The 20,711-nt window shown below is 40.3% G+C and overlaps 3 protein-coding genes across 4 annotated transcripts; 1 reads left to right on the plus strand and 2 right to left on the minus strand.

Moving 5' to 3' along the window:
* Positions 1-2,015, minus strand: LOC135495879 (secretory immunoglobulin A-binding protein EsiB-like). Its single transcript, XM_064784877.1, has 4 exons — positions 1,856-2,015; positions 1,452-1,639; positions 1,153-1,239; positions 1-957 (listed from the first exon to the last, which is right to left on the minus strand). Exons 1-4 carry the CDS (start codon positions 2,012-2,014, stop codon positions 858-860), a joined length of 534 nt encoding a protein of 177 aa, XP_064640947.1. The 5' UTR covers position 2,015; the 3' UTR covers positions 1-857.
* A 467-nt stretch (positions 2,016-2,482) lies between these two features.
* Positions 2,483-5,513, minus strand: LOC135496290 (protein O-linked-mannose beta-1,4-N-acetylglucosaminyltransferase 2-like). Its single transcript, XM_064785546.1, has one exon. It carries the CDS (start codon positions 5,372-5,374, stop codon positions 3,602-3,604), a length of 1,773 nt encoding a protein of 590 aa, XP_064641616.1. The 5' UTR covers positions 5,375-5,513; the 3' UTR covers positions 2,483-3,601.
* Positions 5,514-7,020: 1,507 nt separating this feature from the next.
* Positions 7,021-20,434, plus strand: LOC135496352 (synaptic vesicle membrane protein VAT-1 homolog-like). Of its 2 annotated transcripts, XM_064785635.1 has the most exons (11): positions 7,021-7,740; positions 9,388-9,517; positions 9,933-10,148; positions 10,526-10,668; positions 11,077-11,180; positions 11,433-11,488; positions 13,549-13,743; positions 14,007-14,090; positions 14,578-14,595; positions 15,498-15,599; positions 15,849-20,434. In XM_064785635.1, the coding sequence occupies exons 1-10, from the start codon at positions 7,535-7,537 to the stop codon at positions 15,573-15,575; spliced, it is 1,230 nt and encodes a 409-aa protein (XP_064641705.1). In that variant the 5' UTR covers positions 7,021-7,534; the 3' UTR covers positions 15,576-15,599; positions 15,849-20,434. The 2 variants fall into 2 exon arrangements, with proteins under 2 accessions (XP_064641705.1, XP_064641707.1); XM_064785637.1 differs by lacking the exon at positions 14,578-14,595.
* The last annotated feature ends 277 nt before the right edge of the window (positions 20,435-20,711 follow it).

Genomic DNA, 20,711 nt, shown 5'->3' on the forward strand with positions numbered 1-20,711 from the left:
CATTTTCATTGCAATATTTAATAAGACAACGAATAACAGTAAAATATACATTACAGCATATTGTGTATAACACTGATATATAAATTGCAGAATGGCAGATTGATTGGACAAAATCAGCAGTGTTTAATTGAGAAGCAGAGACAGGATTTGTACTAAGAGAACATGCCATAATGCCTGGCGCACAGCATACAGCAGCTGACACATGAATTCTGCTCAAAACTTGAGACCATTTCTAAACTTTCATTGGTTGCCCAGCAAAAACCTGGTCCTTGGTTGCCTTTTAAAGAACTTGGTCATCTGCAAGAATTTGTTGCTGGCGAATTCACTCTTACAGATAGAGAACATGTCTAGTGAACACAACTGTGATAAACATGAAGACTGGTCAAACATGTGATTGGACGGAGAAATACATGACTGGCCAATAGATACAACAACAATAAAGGTAGATTGCCACCTACAAACATACAGAAAACCTAATAAGCTAAATGCAAACTGCTGGTACAGAATGATAAAAAACATATTTGTCTATTAGGAATCCATCTCAGACCTGATCAACACAAACCTATTGCTAGAACACAAGAAATGACTTTGATTTGCGAATATTTTAAACAATACATGATTACTCCTCCATATTTCAACACAGAGGTTGTCCTACGACAGAAAACAATATTCTAATGGCTCCAGCAGAGGTGTCCTCACAACAGAGCAAAAAAGGTCTTAAAAATGAGGGGAATAAACCCTCATGTGAACGACAAAGTCATCTGATTTAGCTGCTGGCAAATGTAGTTCCAACCCTGTGAAGCAGTTTCATGTTCCGAAGGAACAGCATCCAGATCATGGATGCCTGGTCTCATCTGTTATGTGTCACATCCTCCCTGGGCACATATATCATTTAGTGCATCCTGGGCTTCCTTGATTCCACTTATGGCAGCATGTTCGATATACCTCCTGGCTTCACTGAAAAATATAATGTGTTCTTCTTTTGTATAGCACCAACTCTTTAATAATAATCAGGCGTCCTAAGGAAATGACTGTCTCCCCTTAAATGCATAGCAGTTTTGAATGAGCGGAGAAATCTTTGCAACTTAGTCAAAGCATTAACTCACAATTGCACTAAAAATTATCTCTTGATAAAATTTGTTGATCTCTTACCCGCTTTTCAACCCAGACTTGTATCCCTTTAAATGTCCAACAGCGAGGTTATAAGAGGCGGAAGCATGGCCTTGTTCAGCAGCTTTCCTGCAGGAAGAAGATGAAAAATCATGAATGCATCCACGTGAATCTGTTTTGCGCTTGAATGCCTTGAACTCAAAGTGTCCCTAAATACATGTATTTCTAATGGGGCAAGTTAACAGAAATATTTGTAGTCCCCCAGGGCCAGGGACTCAACTTTTGAATGATTTCACAAGCCCTGCTGGTTAGTTGGTAGTAAATAGCTAAGTTATACTTACTTGAACCAATGCATGGCATGATCTTTGTGCTTCTCCACTCCCCTCCCCACAAGATACCTGTGGGCCACTTGATGCTGTGCCTCTGCCATCCCTAGATGTGCATATGCGTGGGTGACGTGGAAATGGAGATTTTCAAAGTAGAAGTAGGCATAGTATGCCAGCCAAACTGTGAACACAATGAGAGCTCCCTTGAAGGATAAGAAAAACAACATATAGCCTAAGGGGGAGGACTCAACGATTGAGGACTCAAAATCCCGATTTAGAGAATTTCTCCATTTCTGGCATTTGACTTTGAGTCATCACTGCCACGGCACACTGGGCATGAATAAACTCAGTTCAATCAATCTCAAAGGAAGTGAGATATGGAAATTTGACACGCAGAAAATGAGCCTGTAATACTTTACCTCAGCAACTCTGACGTAAATTGGGTCTGCCTTTTTCTTCCTGGGAAGGTACACTTTGCCACCATATGGAACATCAGGGTCCCAATCACCAGGAGGTGGCTGATATCGCTGCCTTACTTTCGCGGTGGAAGTGGGCAATGGTCCCTTGTCAGCCGCCATATTGTTTATTGGACTCCAAGATGAAGTCACGTGGGACAGAAATTAGCCAATCAAAAACGGCAAAGTGCCCGTCGCCAATTATCCTATCGAGCGCCATTTATGAAATAATTATTATATTAGCATCTTGACACACAAGGCCCTTCATCGAGCTCCATACGAGCAAATGATAAGATGTGACTGTCAGGGTACGGTTATCCCCATATACTTAGAGTAACCAGACCAAGATCTATATAAAATAAAAGGGCATCGGGTATCACTGTGGTCCGCCCACATCAGTAGGTCTTAGAGCAACCTGACAAGTCGATATACTAGGTACAAGAAACCAAATGTATCCTCATTATGCCATTTATGGGATGTATCCAATGGCAAAACATGTAAAGACTGAGCATCATATTGTACATAAAGATGCAACAGTGGCTTCTACCACGAATCTAACCGATAAAAAAAACACGAGAGAACCTGTTTAATTAGAAAAAATATTTTATTTTTCATACAAACATGGACATATACATGCAAAGGTGGGGAAAGGTAGCACCAAGGCCAAGGTACACTCCGGACACAATGGACCGGCCTAGTCCTGTCGAGATCCAATTTGGAGGACACAATGGACTGCCCCAGGAGTCCTGGCACCAGGGTAACCCTTGCCATCCTTTTTGTATTCACAATTCATGAGCATGAGCATGTCAAAGAAAAATCAATGGCAGGGGCTTTCCCCCACTTAACCTTTTAGCACAGACAGGACTGATGGCATCTCAGCTGGAAGTGCTCACTTTGAAGATATGTCAGCAAATTGGTCGGTCAAGGCTTGCAGAGCAGTTATCTACAAATCTGACCATGCATATCACACCATTTTATGCATTTCTGTTTTCATGTAAATACAGTACTACATGTAATCTACAGCATTGTTTTATTAGCAGTAAATTATCAGTCTTGGATAAATAATGCACAATCTAAAAACACATTTTACTATCTTGACCTATCAAAAGTAACATTTACAGTCAGAGCTCTGAGCAGAGGATGAGGATGAACGCAGCATCAAATACTCTTTGTACTATTGACAGTAATTTACAGGCCCTGTACTCGAACATTGTCTGTCACCTATCCCCAAAGGTAATACAGATCATGACTACACATTTACATCTCATTAAACTATGGCACAGTATCTAGAAATTTGCTTTAAAAGCTATAAACGAAATAACACAAAGACGATGGCTGATATGAATAAAGTCTAGCAAATGCTTTTACTTCAATTTTGTACAGAAAGGTCTGGTGTAAATGTACATGGAGTTTTAGATAAAAGCATTTGCTAGTCTTTATTCATATCACCAATTGTTTGACATACTGAGTTTGACCCTTTTGGAATGTCGGCAAGGTGAGCAATGGACGGTACATTTAGATACTGCATGTGCATATTGCAATTTTTTTTGAAAGAACAGGACAACATGTCTCCTAAAACTAACATTCCCCCTAATCATGTAACTCAATGGCCTGTTGAACAAACATTTTATAAAATACCATGTGGAGAAAAGTTTGCCGTTACACCAAAAGGCAACTACATTTGGACCCACTGTTGTAATACCATCATTTTTATAGATCACAGATAAAGGCATCATTGAATGGACCAACCTTTTCCTCAATAATTGCCCGGACCCAAATCAGATGTTTTACACCCGGGTTCAACTCACTCAAGCCCAAAGTATGTTTCCTCCCCTCTACAATCCACGCCTTATACTTCTCCTCCCCAACTTCCTGTATCCAAACCTCAAATTTCACCTTCAAATCCACATTTTCAAAATAGTGCAAATTCCATGGCATATCCCATGAAACAACCAAAGACAGCGTCCCCTCATTTATAACTGGTTTACACAATAATGACTGCACCTTTCCTGCATGAAGACCAGTTACATGTATGACAGATTTCTTTGCTTTCATATACTTCTCACTTTCATTCTTACCAGATTCAATCAATTTCAACACCGTTTTGATGTTGACACGGGTATCTTGATATGCCCGGAACAACCAATGAGGGTCCTTACAACAGAAATGAGGGGGGACATCAATGTCCTGTAGTATTTTTTCCTGGACGTCTTTCTGCAGATGTTTGATACCACCATACTCGGGGACATTGTCAGGATGTATATATGTTCGAGTTTTGTTTTTGTTCCGCCAGAATCTGTACACAAGATCAATCCCTGGAATTTTCGCCATGGTTTTGTACGGAGTATAATTCCAGGGATTCACTGCATATGGGAACAGCTCGACGAAGACTGATCCAGGTGGCAGGAACATCGCAAGAGAAAGCAATGATCCGTGCATTCCAATGGCACCCCTAGCACTCCGGAGAACTTCAATAATCTCACTCACTTTGTTCTCTTCAAGACTAAGAGTCCTCACTTGTATTTTGAAGCGATTGGCAATCCCCATTATTAAGTCACCCTCATTAATTATCTTTCTGTTCTCCTTACGACTCAATAAGACGAAATAATCACCCATAAAGTGTCCCATGAATCCCTGTCGTCTCGATTTCAAATTGTCTTTCATAAAGCTTGTGAATTTCCTTATGGTACTCAGGGACGATTTATAATTTGAGAGTGGACCTTGCGGTTTGTGGTAACCATACTGATACCAGAGAGTGGCTGTGGACAACCCAACATAAATGTCTTGAAAGCAGATATTCCTTTGTTGTTCCCGTAGAGACTTCCTTGAGAATATTTCATGATTTGACAGTGTTTGATAAAGTTTGAAGAAATCACCATCACTCAGATCATCAGAGAGTAGAAGCTGAATGTTTTTTACGGCATCTGTGTCTCCGTTTGCGATCATAAGGAGCGTATGAAATGCAGGAATCAGATCGTCATGAAGAACATGCATGATGTTTTCATTGTAAAAGCGATTAAACATCAATGTTGTAATCTTGGAAACTGTGACATCAAATTTTTCAAGAGCACTGATGGGCAAGTCAACATAGTTAAAATACTGTGTATTGTGGTCTTCAATAGTGCTGAGATCTAGAAGAGCGGGTTTGAAACGATTCTCCGGCACCCCATAGATGGTGCTGTGTTCAGAATGAAAGAATACAAAGTCATCAAATGTAGACAAATAGCACAAGTTCCTAAAATGGCATAGTCGGTTAGTGTGATTTGTCCCTGTGCACCAGATGGAGGATCCTTTCTCATGGAGGTCACCATGGGGGTCCTCACCTACTTTGGTCACAATGTTATTGCTCAGAGGTTGGAGACCTTCACCAGGCATGGCAAATTCGTCTGGATCTGTGCGGAGTTCCGTTCTCAATGATGCAGCAGCAGAGGTTGTGAATTCTGTACTTGATGGAGGTCTGATGGATTCAGAGGGCATCATCATGTTGGGGTCACCAACCTGAGGAGGGCCATGGCCGCCAAACAACCCTTGGCCAGGGCCTCCACACTGGCCTTGTCCAGGGTTCCCAGGGCCGGGTCCCCCGCACTGACCTGGTGGTGGACCTCCCCCTCCACAGCCAGGATCTGGGCCACCACATCCTCCCCCACATCCACCCCCACCACCACATCCTCCCCCACCTCCACACTCATCTCCTCCACAGCCAGGCCCGGGTCCACCACCACACTGCCCAGGTTGCCCACCGGCTCCCCAGTTGAATTGTGGATGGACCTCTGGCACTGTCATACTCCTCACAGTAGTGGAAACTGTAGCAACTGACTCATCAAGAGCTGGAGTCTTACCAGCTACTGATCCCTCAACTTGTGTATCCTTGACACTCCCAAAGATAGTGTTTTCACTGATTTTGCCAACGCTGTCCGAAAAACTTATTAATTTAGATGTCAAAACTTCAGAGTCAGGTGAAGGAACATTCTCCAACGGCATTGGTGGCACTTTATAAGACGTCACAACAGGGGACGGCTTTAGCAACGTTGCTGGATTCTCGGATGATTTCACATTATCGAAAGTAATGTGCTTTGGAAAACCATGCGAGGATACAGAGTTCAAGGCCCTAGTTTGTGTTTCTTCATCCTTTGATGCATCTGGAGTGTTCGCTGACTGTTGAGATTTTAGCTGCAAGTAATGATATGCCAGGCAAGTAAGCAGCACTGTGGCTACAACGTGGGCAACCATATGAATTGACGGAGACATCATGGCGTTTACTTCCAGAAGGTTGTGCAGCAAAATTAGTAGTTTTCTGGAGCTTTGGGAAGCAGTCAGTCTTTATGAAGTCCTAAAAAGAGAGAACATGTCTTCACCAATAGACTTTTTTCGAAGAATACGAATCAGAGCCATAACAAATCAAATGCGCACACTCAGAACAACACGTCAGAAGGCCTAAGCTGACTTTGGACAAAGCCTTAAGCCACAGTGACCCTTTGTTCCAGATGAACGCATGACTGCAGACTGGTCAGCGCCATAACAAATTTCTTCAAAAAAAAGGTCTTCATTCTTGTAAAGGAAAATTATCGAGAATCAGATGCCTGGTATGCTCCGAAGCCCGTCCTCCGATTGGCCCTGAACACTGCAATGTGCCTGAAGGGTACTCTTTTCACCAGGGGTTTGAGTGTATTGAAAAGCACCGCTGTTTCTTGCACATACATAATTATGTCGATGAGGGCGCTACATACAAAATATACAAATCGGATTTACATTATTTTGAAGAAAACTGCCGATTAATCTTGCAACAGTTATTCTTCAGCCCAAAAAAACTAACCTAAATCATATTAGACAAAAATTTATCCATCAGAATAGGTTTATATGGTGGATTGCCAATCGATTGCAATGAAAATCAGCCAAAAATGTGGGAAATATTTTCATCTACATAGACTCTCCAACCAGTCTCCTCCATCCACTCCTTACAGCGACTGGCATTTCGCTCGTCATGAACGAGTTTAGGGGGCATCGGCTTCCGGTCACCTCTTTCTCAAGCCAAGGAATACCAGCGCGCTCGGTATTGACAGTCCGGGGTTGGCCGCGCATGAATACAAAAAACTCTCAAATTAAACCTAATGTTAGGTGGCGCTGTCGATTGTTTCCTGGAGGAGAAGCATCTGCAATTTTGTCTAAAACCAACTTTTTTCTGAAAAAACAAAGGGATGATCGCAATGAAAACATACCAAGTTAAGAAAGCAATGACTATACACTTACTCAGTGTGAACAAATATCATACAGAATGCACTGGCATTGACAAAAAGTGCATTGTTCCTGACCCCTGACCCATCCATGTGCACAGCAGTTCATCTCATCTAATTATGCACTGTCAACATTGGACATAAATTATCTCAAGTGATAGATGCCTTGGCTTCTCTGACAGTGCAGCAGACTGAAAGGAACGCTGCTTGTGAAATCTTAGCATATTGCTGCTAAGATCGACCCTTTTAATATCAGATTACCTATTTGATTTGGTTCTAGTGATTTAATTGGATGTATAGATTTCAATGATTGATTGATCTACACTGTCGATTAAGGAGTATTTTCGTTAGCGGTTGTTATCTTTCTCACTGATTCAAGCTGTTGGGAATCTGGTCCAGTCTTTACAACAAGATGTCAGAACCGGCACCATCTGACACCGCTGTGCCAGCAGCCACTGATGCATCAGGGGATGCTAAAACTGACGCCAATCAAGTACCCGTCAAAGAAATGAGGAGTATCGTCCTTCAAGGGTATGGCGGATTAAAAATGGTCAAAGTCGTCAAAAAACCTGAAATGAAACCTGGAGAAGGAGAGGTCCTAGTTCGTGTCAAAGCTTGGTGAGTGATTTTCTGCCTTCAATGATTTCTTGTGTTATTTTATTTTCATTGTTTTATACATTACATTTCTCATCTGATTTCATCACATTGTTGTTGTAATATATTCTTGTTGTATATATTTGCTCACAAACATTGGAAGGTTTCAAGTGCGTTTCCTAGTGTCTTTAAAATGCCTCGTTCATCATAAGGGATTTTCACCATGATCTCAGTAATGAGACTTTATGACACCTATACTCTTTATTTCTTTACTGTGTTGTGTATTGTATCTTTGCTCCAGTTATCATGCATTAAGTCCAAGCCTTCATTTCTTCTGTGAGAATCGACATGTTATACATGAATACCGTTATACATGTAGTCAGCATCAGTGTGTGTGTGTGTGTGTAGGGGGGGGGGGCTTTCCAGCAGCAATGATAAGTGCAGCATTACAATGCCAAGGTCACTAAAATGAGAATGCCTAGTAAAACATACTTTAAATTGATGAAAACAACAACCAGCAAATATCGGTTGTTTCTCATCATAGAGAAAATTGAAAATATTATCATTGTTAGTAGATTTTATTCAGTTTTTCAAATTGAGTCTGCCATATGGGATGAAAGCTGCTACTGGACCACAGGCAGGAGTGAGGCAACTAACATGACTAAGGGGGACAAATTGGTCATCCTTCATTGTCCTTAGGGGACTAGTTTGCAGAGCAAGGATCCTGAGTTGTGATTGATTCAGCAATGATTTTATTCCTATATAGTAAAACAAGCATGAAGAGTTTTGATATAGTGTGAGTAGTGAGACCCCTATCGGTTACTTTGTGTAACTTCAACTATCTGCTGAAGGGATTCAAACCCACATTTGATTCTCACGGTGAAATCCAGAATAGCAGATAAATAACTAATCAGTTATATCAGTAGAGAGAAAAAAGTGTAAATTCATGGTGGCATTTATCAATTCATTTTACTGCAAGCGCACAGATTTCTTACGAGACATGGAACTCGGAAATAATCCGCTGGATTTATATCCCTTCATTGATCCACGATCGATATAACGACGCTATTGGCGTATCACCATACTGTGTAGTGTGGAGCATGCAAATCATGGATCTCAGTTCACTCTTATCAGTTTTTATTTGAATGATCAGTGATTTGGAGCAGAATCTAGGCTGCTACTGGTTGATTGCATATGTGGGGCAGTGTCTTCGCCAGATGGTACTTTTAGTACATTTAACCTACCCAGTACCTTCTCCATTCATCAGACTTCCGTTGTTTTTTTATTAGACGCAAGATTTAATAAGCACCCAATACTGGCAATTAAGCACACTAAAACAATGTTAAAGAAGGCATTTTTACGAGATAGTACCGTTTGGTTCCTAAATAGATGGTGCCCCTTAAATGCATCTAAAAGTGTACACAAACACTCTACCAATGTTTTTACTCACATTTGGATGTAGACCTACACCCTGCTAGCATCCTTTGTTTATATTGTGGGTATGCTGCTGGCCCAGCATTGTTGTAAGACACTCCCTTCTTTGACAGCTCCTAATGTGACAAAGGTGCAAATGCGATGCTTTTTCTTGATATGATGGCTTCTTTTCTGAACAATTTACAATCACAAAAAAACTCCCTTGTACAGACTTGTTCATCTGATTTCTCTTTGCAGTGGTCTTAACTTCTTGGACTTGATGGTGCGCCAGGGTGTGATTGACAACCCACCCAAGACGCCTATGACGATGGGATTCGAATGCGCTGGAGAAGTAGAGGAATTGGGAGAGAATGTCAGTGACTTTGCGGTAAGTGGAAGATATCAAAAGACTGTGCGTTGATTTATAATGAGAGTGGCTAAACCCTGTGCAGTTTGTGAGCCAAAGCCTCCTCTGCAAGTGCAACTATTTGCCTACCAAGACCATGCTATTTCTACTCTCCTATTATACAGTTACAATCTTTGCTAGCACTGGCGCCTTCGTAACCACTCCTGCACTCCCACTCATTTGACAGAAACCTTCAGTTTCATAATGTCATAGACAGCTTGCTGTCATTAGCAGCCGGTGACCGCCCACCATCAGGTGATTTGGAGGGAAATCCTGAACCACAGTAATCAAGTGTCCAAGCAATGAGTGTGTGAAAGTAGCCTGAATTTGGCAGAAGGTAGAAGATTCCTTTGATCTGTTGACCCACTTATACGTTTTTCAACTCCATTCTTTTCAGGTTGGTGATCGCGTAATTGCCTTCAAAGATTATGGCAGCTGGGCAGAACTGGTTCCGGTAAATGCTCAGTACCTTTACAAGATGCCCACGAGTATGAGTTTCCAAGATGGCGCTGCTCTGCCGATGAATTATCTGACGGCATATATGATGCTGTTTGAGATCGGAAATCTTCGTAAGGGTCAGTCGGTCCTGGTGCACTCTGTTGGTGGAGGGGTGGTAAGTTAAAAATGCATCTGCGGGCACACACTGATATCATCTCACGTTTGTGCTTCATCCCGCCACTTTAGCATGGCAACGACTCTACATTTAGTGACAAAAATCGATGAAGTGACATTGGAGGGAATGCCACAATGAAAACTGTCACGAAAGTTTGTTCACGCCAGAAAAGTATTGACCCTTTAGTCACGAATGAAAACACAATTTTGAAAAAAAAACAAACAGTGAAGAAAATATGATTCGCTACCCAATAAAACACTGGATAGAATGATGGACTTCATATCCTTGACCAACCTTTTTAAAACAACCTATATTTGTCTTAGAACCTGTGGTTATTGTTCAAAAGAAAAAGTGACTTAAAAAGCTCTTCTCTCCAGGGTCATGCTGTTTGCCAATTAACTAAGACGGTAGAGGATGTTATAACATTTGGTACAGCATCGTACGGCAAACACGAAGCGATCAAAAATAACCTCCATCATGTCTTTGATCACGTCGTAGACTATAGTCAAGAAATCAAAAAGTAAGTTGAAGAGATCATCCCATAGGCCTACTTTTCAGATGATTGAATATTCAGAACTCCACTGTCATAACAAGGATTGACACATGCTGCAATGGTCATTATAATTCGGTATTGTTTGATCAGAATAACAATGTAGTCGAGGAGTGGACTTGTGATAATGGGTGTGATTTTACCTCATGGTCAGCAGAAAAGTCATAACATTGGCAGCTTGTGTGAGGGGGTCCTGCTCTCGGCAAAGACAAACTCATTACATAAATGAACCATATTGGCACCCAACTTTTTGTGGCAATTAACAAATGCTCACAGCATTGAATTTCGAAGAAGACAGCGAAGCCTCCCTCGTCTTGTTTAGAAGGTGTATCTCTCCCATATTCTTTTGCAACTATCATGTTTTGTTATCATTTTTAGGGTGTGCCCCGGGGGAGTTGACATAGTTCTAGATTGCCTCTGCGGTGAGGATACGAACAAGGGTATCAGTTTGTTGAAACCGATGGGGCGCTATGTTCTTTATGGTAGGTACAGCTATCTGACATGTCGCATGTCTTTATGAAAAGCCATAATATCTTTTGCTGACGTAGGCACCAGGTACAGGGAATCTCGGTTTTCTACTCATTCGAAAGATGGAGCAGTTCAAGGTAAAGTGTCTTGCTCAGGGATAATAAGATGAAACAGAGGTTCTATCCAGAAGTCAGATGCAAGATTTCCCGATGATAAGCCTGAGGTTCCAACCATGCTGATCTGATTCTGTAACCTTTTTGTTTCAGGGTCTTCCAATATAGTTACTGGAGAAACAAAGAGCTTCTTTAGCTTTGCTAAATCGGTAAGTTGATTGTTTTTATTAACTTAATTGTCATAATATCTGGGCTTATATTCCCAATGTTATTGTCTTAGTGACTTCAGAGAAAATTATTGAAAACACAGATGATTTACAAGGTAAATTTGTTGCTCCCTGGGATGTATTTTGATGCCATTTCACTAGGTATTGCTTGGCATGCTTCGAATATCATACTTCAAAAACTTCTTATACATTTGTCATAAAGCGGCTATTCATATTTGCCTCCAGTTTTTCTCTACATTGTTGACTTAGGCCGTATCAGGACAAAAGCTGTCTGACTCAAAGTGCGTGTTAAGAGAGGTTCCACATCGTCTTGACTTATATCATGAAATGCTGCCTTCCGTTGCTAAATTATCGCTGATAGTCCAACGCAATTACAAGCCATCACTCCTGATTATGGCCCATTTCATTGGTTTGACGTCATGATCTGGCCGCTGCCATCACTATTATGTCGCTATATCATAGATTGTCTGACAGCCGTTCATTTCCTGTTTTTTGTCAGCCTTAGTGTTTTCCATTGATAAGACAGAATGACCCCATAATGACACCCTTCATCACCTGATTGTTGCCATTCACTTGGTTTGACATCATATTCTTCTTCTTCACCTTCGATGAGAGCATCAGAGTCTTATGTCAGTAGATGTGACAATTAGGCTGTAGAGTTCAGGTCAGCTGTCACCATCGCCTAAGGCACAGGAGCATGAAGTTTAAAAGTCATAATAATTTTTTAACGAATTTGTGTTCGCAGGAGGAAAGAAAAGTACCTTTAACTCGAATGCATATCAAGGTTGGAAATGCACTATGTCACAATGCATTGAATTTATGTGCCTTACACTGACAGCTTAGTGTTGATGCATTCGATTGTAGTAAAAATCCTGTCCTCTGCCTTTGAGCTCCGTATTCACAAATTCTATAGTGAAAACCTACAACTTACTACTTGAATACCATGTTGTCTTTAAACACTACCTCAGAGTTTCATTACATGGTGACCATGGTTACAACACAGCTCCGTTTCTAATCACCATGTCTGCTTGGTAAAAAATCCAAGTCTCCAGGAGAAGAAATTTGACATATGGTGAATACTTTTTGGGGCAGATTGTGTACTTTGAGAAAGAGGGGGTGCCAAGCCCCTACAGTTTACAGTTCCTTTGTCAATTCCAATGATGCTTTCAACGTTATGAAAATGTTGGTGACGTTTCAAAGATTTTTCTGAAATAAAGCAGGGGGCTTGAGTTGGGTGCGCGTTCGTAACTGTGCCTGCGGTTTACATTAGATTTCAACCAGTGGGGGTTTTCGATTGGTAAAACATTGTGGGATCAGAAAACCACAAAACACCATTGGCCTATGATCTATGATAACCATGTGGTATGGGTCTTCGAATCAGACTTCCATTCTCAGTGATACCAAGTGATATTGATGGTCATCGTGTAAATCCGCCTCGAGTACGGAGCCTGGGTGGTGATCCTAACGAGTTTGAGCTCCCACAATTCATAAAAGGCTCTAGTTGTCGTTGTAGCCTTGGCAACCAATGTTTCCAGGTGGGTGCAGTCCCTGGGGCTATGGTGGCTCTTTACATGAAGATTTCTATGTATGTGGTGCTGGCAAACCTCCGTATGATGGATGGGATACTCCATTAAAGAAACATCACATGTGTTGTCGTGGTCGAAAACTGAAGACTGAGTGTCGGGGGGGGGGGGGGTCATAGATGCGAGTGAATTGAAGTAATCTTTGGTGTTTTTTGAGGTCATGTTGTCTCATGTCACTTCTATTTTGATTGCCTCGTCTTTTGAATGAAACACACAGCCAGGATTCCTTGTACCTGGTGCCTACGCCAGGGCAAGGAAAACACACCCCAACCAATTGAGAAACGTTGGGAGACTGTGATGAACACCTCTTCCTCCTCCTCCTCCTCCTCCTCCTCCTCCTCCTCCTCCTCCTCCTCCTTCTCATCTCTAGGCTAAAATGGCACTCAATACTCTCACGAAAGCTTATTGCTCAAGGAGAAGTTGGATGTTGACCACGCTCTCTCTTCTCTCTCTTTCCAGTGGTGGCAAGTGGATAAGATCAACCCGATCAAGCTGTACGATGAGAACAAGACCATCTCAGGCTTCACGCTGCGTCATCTTGCTTTCAAACAAGGCAGGCACGAGTTCCTGAGGGAGTGTATGGATAAACTCTTCCAGCTTTACAACCAAGGCAAGATTAGGCCCCAGATTGACTCCGCTTGGGCCTTTGAAGACGTGAGTTACCAAGTTTCTTATTAGAATAAATATTTATCCTCAAAAGCTGCTTTATTAATTTCAAGCACATTTAAAAAGAAATACATGTAACTGATTTTGACTTGCAACTTCCAGAACTTCTGTTCTGCATAAAGTGATATTCGTGACAAACAGTAGGATGTACTGTATCATATCTATGGTGGTTTGGGAACAAACCATTAGCATATAGAGTTACATTGATTTAAGAAACCAGCTTTAAAATGAGAGGTGTTTTTGTTCTGTAGGTGTCTGAGGCCATGCAGAAGATGCATGATCGTAAAAACATCGGCAAAATCATTTTAGATCCTGGACTACAACCAAAACCAAAGGTGAGTAAAATGCTTATTGACTTTTTTCCTGAATGTCCAAATCCACGTAAGTCGAATGGTGTTATAAGTATTGCCAAACCAGACTACTCTGTTGACCACGAGTGACTGCCGAGATCATCATCATCATCATCATCATGATTGTACAAAGCTGTATAAAACTCAAAGCACTCATTCATTTGAGAATGCACAGAACCTGATTGTGGCATGGCGCTGTAGGGTAATGCGTACATTGTGGAGCGTGATACGGTGTACTGGTTCTATTCGGCTGTCAATCAAGACAAAGGGGTCATGGGTATGAACCCCTGTCTGGTTGCCAGCCGTATCGTAGGCCCCCAACTATTCAAGTAGGATGATGATGATGATGATGGTATGATATGTTATGATAAAAGAGGATTTAGCAGACTGCACTGGACGTTCTGGCTGGTTTCTTATTAGACATGTTCTGTTTTGGAAACATTTTGAAAGTTTGATGTTTTTATGATTTAAGGTTGTGACTGATGACCAGGTTGGTAATTTCACATCTGCAATTCCCTTTTCACTTAATAGAAACTTCAGTTTGTGATTTTCTGTGCAAAATGTGCTAATATGAATAAACTACTAACAAAATTATTAGTGGGAAGTTTATTTTAACCAAAACCTGGCAACCCGATCTAAGGATGACCAAATATGAACTTTCAGTCCAGATTTGGTCATTTCTAATTCATTCGAGCACACAACTTTTTGGCACAAAACTGTAGACTGAATTTCTTTCATGGTTGTGGCTTCCTTAATTTTGAGGTTTGGTTATTTTTGCTCTCTTTGCTTTTCATCTAAATGTTGTTGTCTACACAATAGAACACAGTGCATCAGTCACATAGAACAGAATAGCCCGGCCATTCATAATACCTGGCAGTGCTGGCTGTAATGTTGAGGTTCATGTATATCTGAAATATTTATGCTACCAATACTTCTGAATGAAAATACATGTTACACCTTGGGCTCATTCTTTGCAGTCTCTTTCTATACTAACCTACTAAATTGCTTGCTTATATTGAGTACTGATCTTGTAACTTTCAATTATTATAAGTGTATTACATACTCATTGGCAATATACCTTGTTGTGACAGGATCAGGACTCATCTGTGTACAACTGTTGTTTTGGCGACGGCCCCTTAAATGTGTTCAGTGAGATTTGGTAGAACGCTGTGTCACAGCCATACTCTGCTATTGTTGACATTATTTTTCTCAAATCTCCCGCCTGATCAGTCATGATGTGTCACACTCTACTGGATTCTTCAGTTCTCACATTGATCAGACAGGTTTCTCTGGTTATCGTCTCCTATATTCTCTCATAGGCATAAGCTCCATGCTCCACTCACTCTGACTTGACTCAAATGTAAAGGTACCAACGTACTCGTTTTTTTGCAGAACAAACCTGAGAATTCTGGTGAGAGTCACGAGGGAGGAGATGAAACCAAGCCAAAGGAACAAGCAGCTGAGCAGTGAGATCAAGGTGATCACATCTGTCAGGTTAGTGAGAAAGCATACGAGTGCTAACTCTTGGGTGAATGCGACCTTTGTTTACATGCTCAATGCCAAGGGACCGCTCCCTTTTAATCGCAACACCACCTGTGTTAGGTGATCACTGAAGCACAGCCAGTCTGATCTCTGATAGTTTGCTCCATGTTATAGACATCAGAGGGCCACTTGGTTCACGGTTAGAGAAAAAATTTTTCATTTGTGGTTAAATGAGTCAAAAAGTCATTGTTTCTCTTTCAGACTTGATGTGTGATGTTGTGTCAACAAGTTTGTGTAGAGATGTTTCCCAACGAGCATCTAGTTTCACCAAGAACACTAGAGGGCATTCCATTGATGAGATTCCATCGAACAAAAAAGCATAGACCGGAGTTTCCCCCAATAATAGATCTGCTGAAATGACGAAATTATGCGATCAAGAAAGCAGAGCATTGGGGTTTAAATTAGGCTTATTTAGAAGATGTAGTGCGGTGTATCGCAAATGCCCAATGGATATTACTAGGCTTGTATCGTACTTTAGCAAGACATCAATGTACGAGGATGTATTTGAGAAATCTGTTGAGAAATCTTCAGTTATCGAACGATCACCCCTTTGGGGATTAGTGAAAGAGTGAAATAATAAGTGGCTTAGTTATTGATGGGAAAGAAGTATAGCATGCAGCGTTGCCCACGGAGGCAAGATTTTGCGTCTTTTGTTATTGTTTTGACTTCTTTGCTTGTTGAGAAATAACCTGTAACTATCTGTAGCTTATTAACTCTTCTTTTCTGCTTCCTAATTTCCGTCTGGTTTTCTTTAGTCCCCCCCCCCCTATTTAGGGCTTAAACAATTGAGAAATTAGATGTAAACTATCAGTATCATGACTTCGCATGTGGCTTATAAAAGTCTACCGATGTCCTATATAACCTGTGTTAACTGAGAAATTAGAAAACGTTTACATCACATAATGTTGTGCAATATTGACGAGCAACAGTTACAAAGTGACCTTTCCTCTGCTATTATACAGCTTCCGGGCCACCAAAGAATGAGTTCCACTTCTCGTTAACCCATTGAGGCCTTAGTTTTCAGGTCTTCTCATGAAAATCAATAAACGGATACTTGTTATCATATCTTCCATGCCAAACGCACATAGTTTTGGTCAAGTACAAGTTATTACAGTGAAACGTTTCAGGGATGAAAAAAGAAATTGAGATGTCTGGCACAAGGTTTGTCTGTTATCAGAATGCTTCCAATTGGTTGAAACTGAGCGCGAGTTCTAGCACTGACCAATCAATGTGCTTCTTTCAGTTTGTTTCGGCATTCGTTTTGCATTTGTTGGAAGTGGCCTCAATGGGTTGAACAATTTTCTTGTTAATATTTTTTCACATGTTGTTGCACTATTGTTACAATGATAATGTTATTGCCTATTCCTGGTGGGAATCAATCTTTGGTGGTCAAAGATCACGACTCTGGGATAATGAGGGAACATATTTCAGCCAATAAGGATTCCTAACTGTGTCAACCAATGTTGCTTAAATGACGTTATGCTGACATTGTTGGGCCAAGGTTTTGTTCTTTTGACTGATTGCTGATATTTGTGCAAAGATCCCAACTGAAGTATGACACCAACATATAATTGGTTGAATCATTTTCAATTTCAACACCTTTCTTCCTGTTGCTTTTCTTTCGATTTTCTACTCCACTGACGTATCATGTTGCGATTCTGTATATTTGTCCCTGTACTTTGATTACAATCTTGGGGGTCTGTGCCTTCTGTACTATACTCTAGTCTTGAGATGACGACAAGGGTGTCTCGAGATACTGCTGGCTTGCCACTGTTTTAGTTTACAGAGTTCCTGTATAGAGGGCATTTCAAGGAGGTATCAGACATACACAAATCATCTCCAAAGTGCACGTTTTTAGATATCCTCTAATCAGCACAGGAACTAGGCAGTTATTTCATTACTGCCGCCCAGAATTATCCTGAGACACTCCTCTTTAAATATTTTCACTCTTATGGGCAGAGGAAAAATTGAAAAAGAATTAACACGAGTTCTTAAAATATTTGGAAAATTTTACTTTTTTGTAAACAGAACTTGAAATAAGTACCTTTTCTGGCATATTTTTGGTGTTACTGTTAAGATTTGAAATGATATGAAATTTGTGGTCTTCCATTGTCTGATATTTATCCTTGATAAAATGAATTAGGATTGCTTTCATGGAATCATGTAAATTTTCCCTCTGCCCTGGAGATTGTAGCAAGTGTAAATTGATCTATACTAATCTATACTTGGTAGTAGGGATATACAGCGCCAGTAGTTGAGGATAATGTTTGTCAGTTAATGTGATCAAAATTGCATAGTAAGATGTCGTTTCGGCATATTTGATACAAGTTGCCAGAGTATTTGGTAATTGTCATTGTAGCCCAGTAAAGGTTTCCAGAGAATTTCCAGTGGAAAGTCTGATAGGCTCGGTGAGCAAGAATATTTCTAAAAATTTCCAAAAATTTCCAGCATAATGTTTCTGGATGCCTTTCAGTAGACAAACATTCAGCTGGAAGTTTTAACAATTTATGAGTGCTTGGTCAGCATTTGTCCCTATGATAAAAAAAGACATTCTGTTGAGCTGGAACAAAATATTAGCAAAATATTCCAATTTTAGAAGAAAAAAAGCAAATTCAGATGTGTTCTTTTGTTTACTTGCTCTCTCCACTGGGTCTTCAACACACCTGCTGGGTTATAATGACCGTGGAATAACAATGTTAAGTTTTTCAAACCTGCGTGACTGCCAGAGTTTCTAAGCTGATAGCAGGAAAGTTGACCTTGTTTGACATAGATTAGATGTTATTCGCTCTGACCCAAAATTTGTGTGCATTTTCCTTGCAAAATGTACAGAAATTTGGGTTCGAGATAAGATGATGTTTAGAGTTAAATAACTGTGTACCAATTGTTGTAAGATTGAAGTTATTTTAGAGAAAAGTGTTTATATAAAAGTTTGTTATGTAGATTAAATTGAAGTTGAATTGCGATACAGAATGGCCCTCCGCATAGTATCATAAGGCCATTTCACCGGTACAAAATTGTTGAGTTATACTAAGAACAATAGAATAGTTCACCTGTACCCGTGGAAGAAATATGGTCACCCAAACTGGCTGTGAGATCAAACCTGCCAGTATTGATAAGAACTTGTGAATCAAACATTTATTGCAAAAGCATTGTTTCTGTTGCAATTGTTGTGTACATGTACCTACTGTGTACAGTGAGAGTGCCATTAATATATTTGTATATCAACCTTGAAAGGACTGACAGCAGAAGTTATGTCAAATTTTAATGATTAATCTTTGGCTGAAGGAAGCAATTCTGATTGAAAGTGATGAACAAACAGCCTGTTAATGAAAGGCCTAAAACTACCTGTATGCCTCACAGACTCTAAAAAGGAATAGTAAAAATAGACCACCATCCCTTCTGCTGTTCAGTCCATCAGGTCGTATGAGCCTAGCATGACAACGATGCCACTATCTTAAATGTGAGAAAAATCTGTATCCAACGATTTAATGCAATATATCAGCATTTCTGTGAAAGTGTAGACCATGTATAGGTGTAAAACATAACAGAATGACCTAGAAAATGTGTCCCGATGTGAGATATATAAATGGTGTGATGTTGTGAGGTATATGTGTTAGAAAACACAATTTTAGGCTGGAATGACAAACAGTGTAACCCATGACATAATGATCTTACCAACAATAGGCAGGAGCTAGGGAGTTTAATACTGATTGGCACTTGGTGACAAATACCTGTTGGAACTGAAAGGGAACTTGACTTGGTGGATTTGGTCAAAATAAGTCCAATTGCAAAGTGTATAGTGCTCATGTGGGTGTACTGTGAGGTAGTGGAGACACTTATTGACAACGTTGTGTAACTTATTCTGGTCCACCTGGCTCCTACCTGAAGTCTCCCTTTAAAACATGCTGAGCTGGAGTGTTCCTGAGACTGACAGTATGTGTACAGTTTATGTAATACAATTGGCTATGTAGGTTAAAATGACATAATATTTTTATGATTTTTTGCAAGAAGTGACTGGGTCAGAATCAAAAACATGAACATTAGAAGTGAACAAAATGTCCATGAAATAGTTTTTGCAACCTTTTTGCAGAAGTTTTACGATTTGAAAAAAAAGCTGTGCCATATTTTCAGACTTTATGAAAGCTATGAATGTAACCTTAATTGTTAAAGCAATTATGAATATTTTGGATTATAAAAAGTAGGTCGGCAATCATTTGATAATAGATAGATAAATATTTAGAAAAACACAGTGTGTCCCAAAAGATTGTGAATCATGCGGTCTTAAGAGGAAAAGCCTAGACCTCAAACCTATTACTTGTTGGTACCAATGTGAACAACTGTTACCTTTCCCTAGGAATCTCCGATACTATTTTTGATATTCAAGTTGAGCAATGAAAAAGATTTCAGAGAAAAGTGTCCATCAGAAAATTTACGAAAATTGGTGAAAAGATCTGCACATCTCTCTCCATAACCTAAATTTGATTTGTGTCTTGATTTGGCCAGGACAAAAAAATCCCACTTCACCAAGGCAAGAGAAGACATAATATCTTTTGGGACATGCTGTATACACCTCCACTATAGACTGTGTTCCTCAGCACCTTTATTGTGATAGGCGATGTTAGTATTGATGTCTATTTTTGTAGGATTTACCTATCAATGGTTACCAAATGTGATACGACTTGTCTATATATAACATATACATAAACAAAGATATGGAAATGAGATCTATATTTTATTGGTTGTTGTATTGAAGTACTTGATGGAATAAATGAGATGTCTGTGGTAAATCTCAGTTTATCTTTTTGTCTACTATTACCAACCATGCTGCAGCCTGGAAAACAGCTGTCCAACAAAGAGATTTTGGTTGTGACAGCAGAATGTCCTTGTGATACTGATATTCTTGGTTGTACTATCAGTCCTACACTTCGGACCTCGTCCCTTCCCCTAGTGAGAGAGGAGACAAAATGGACTGCCTGGGGAGTCTATCAATATCCCAGTCCGTTGCTGCTATGCTGAAGACGATCATAAGTCCAAGGTTGTGACTACCCAAGGACGAAGACATCT

The sequence above is a fragment of the Lineus longissimus genome, chromosome 11, assembly GCF_910592395.1.
Source record: "Lineus longissimus chromosome 11, tnLinLong1.2, whole genome shotgun sequence".
In the NCBI taxonomy this organism is placed as follows: Eukaryota; Metazoa; Nemertea; class Pilidiophora; order Heteronemertea; family Lineidae; genus Lineus; species Lineus longissimus.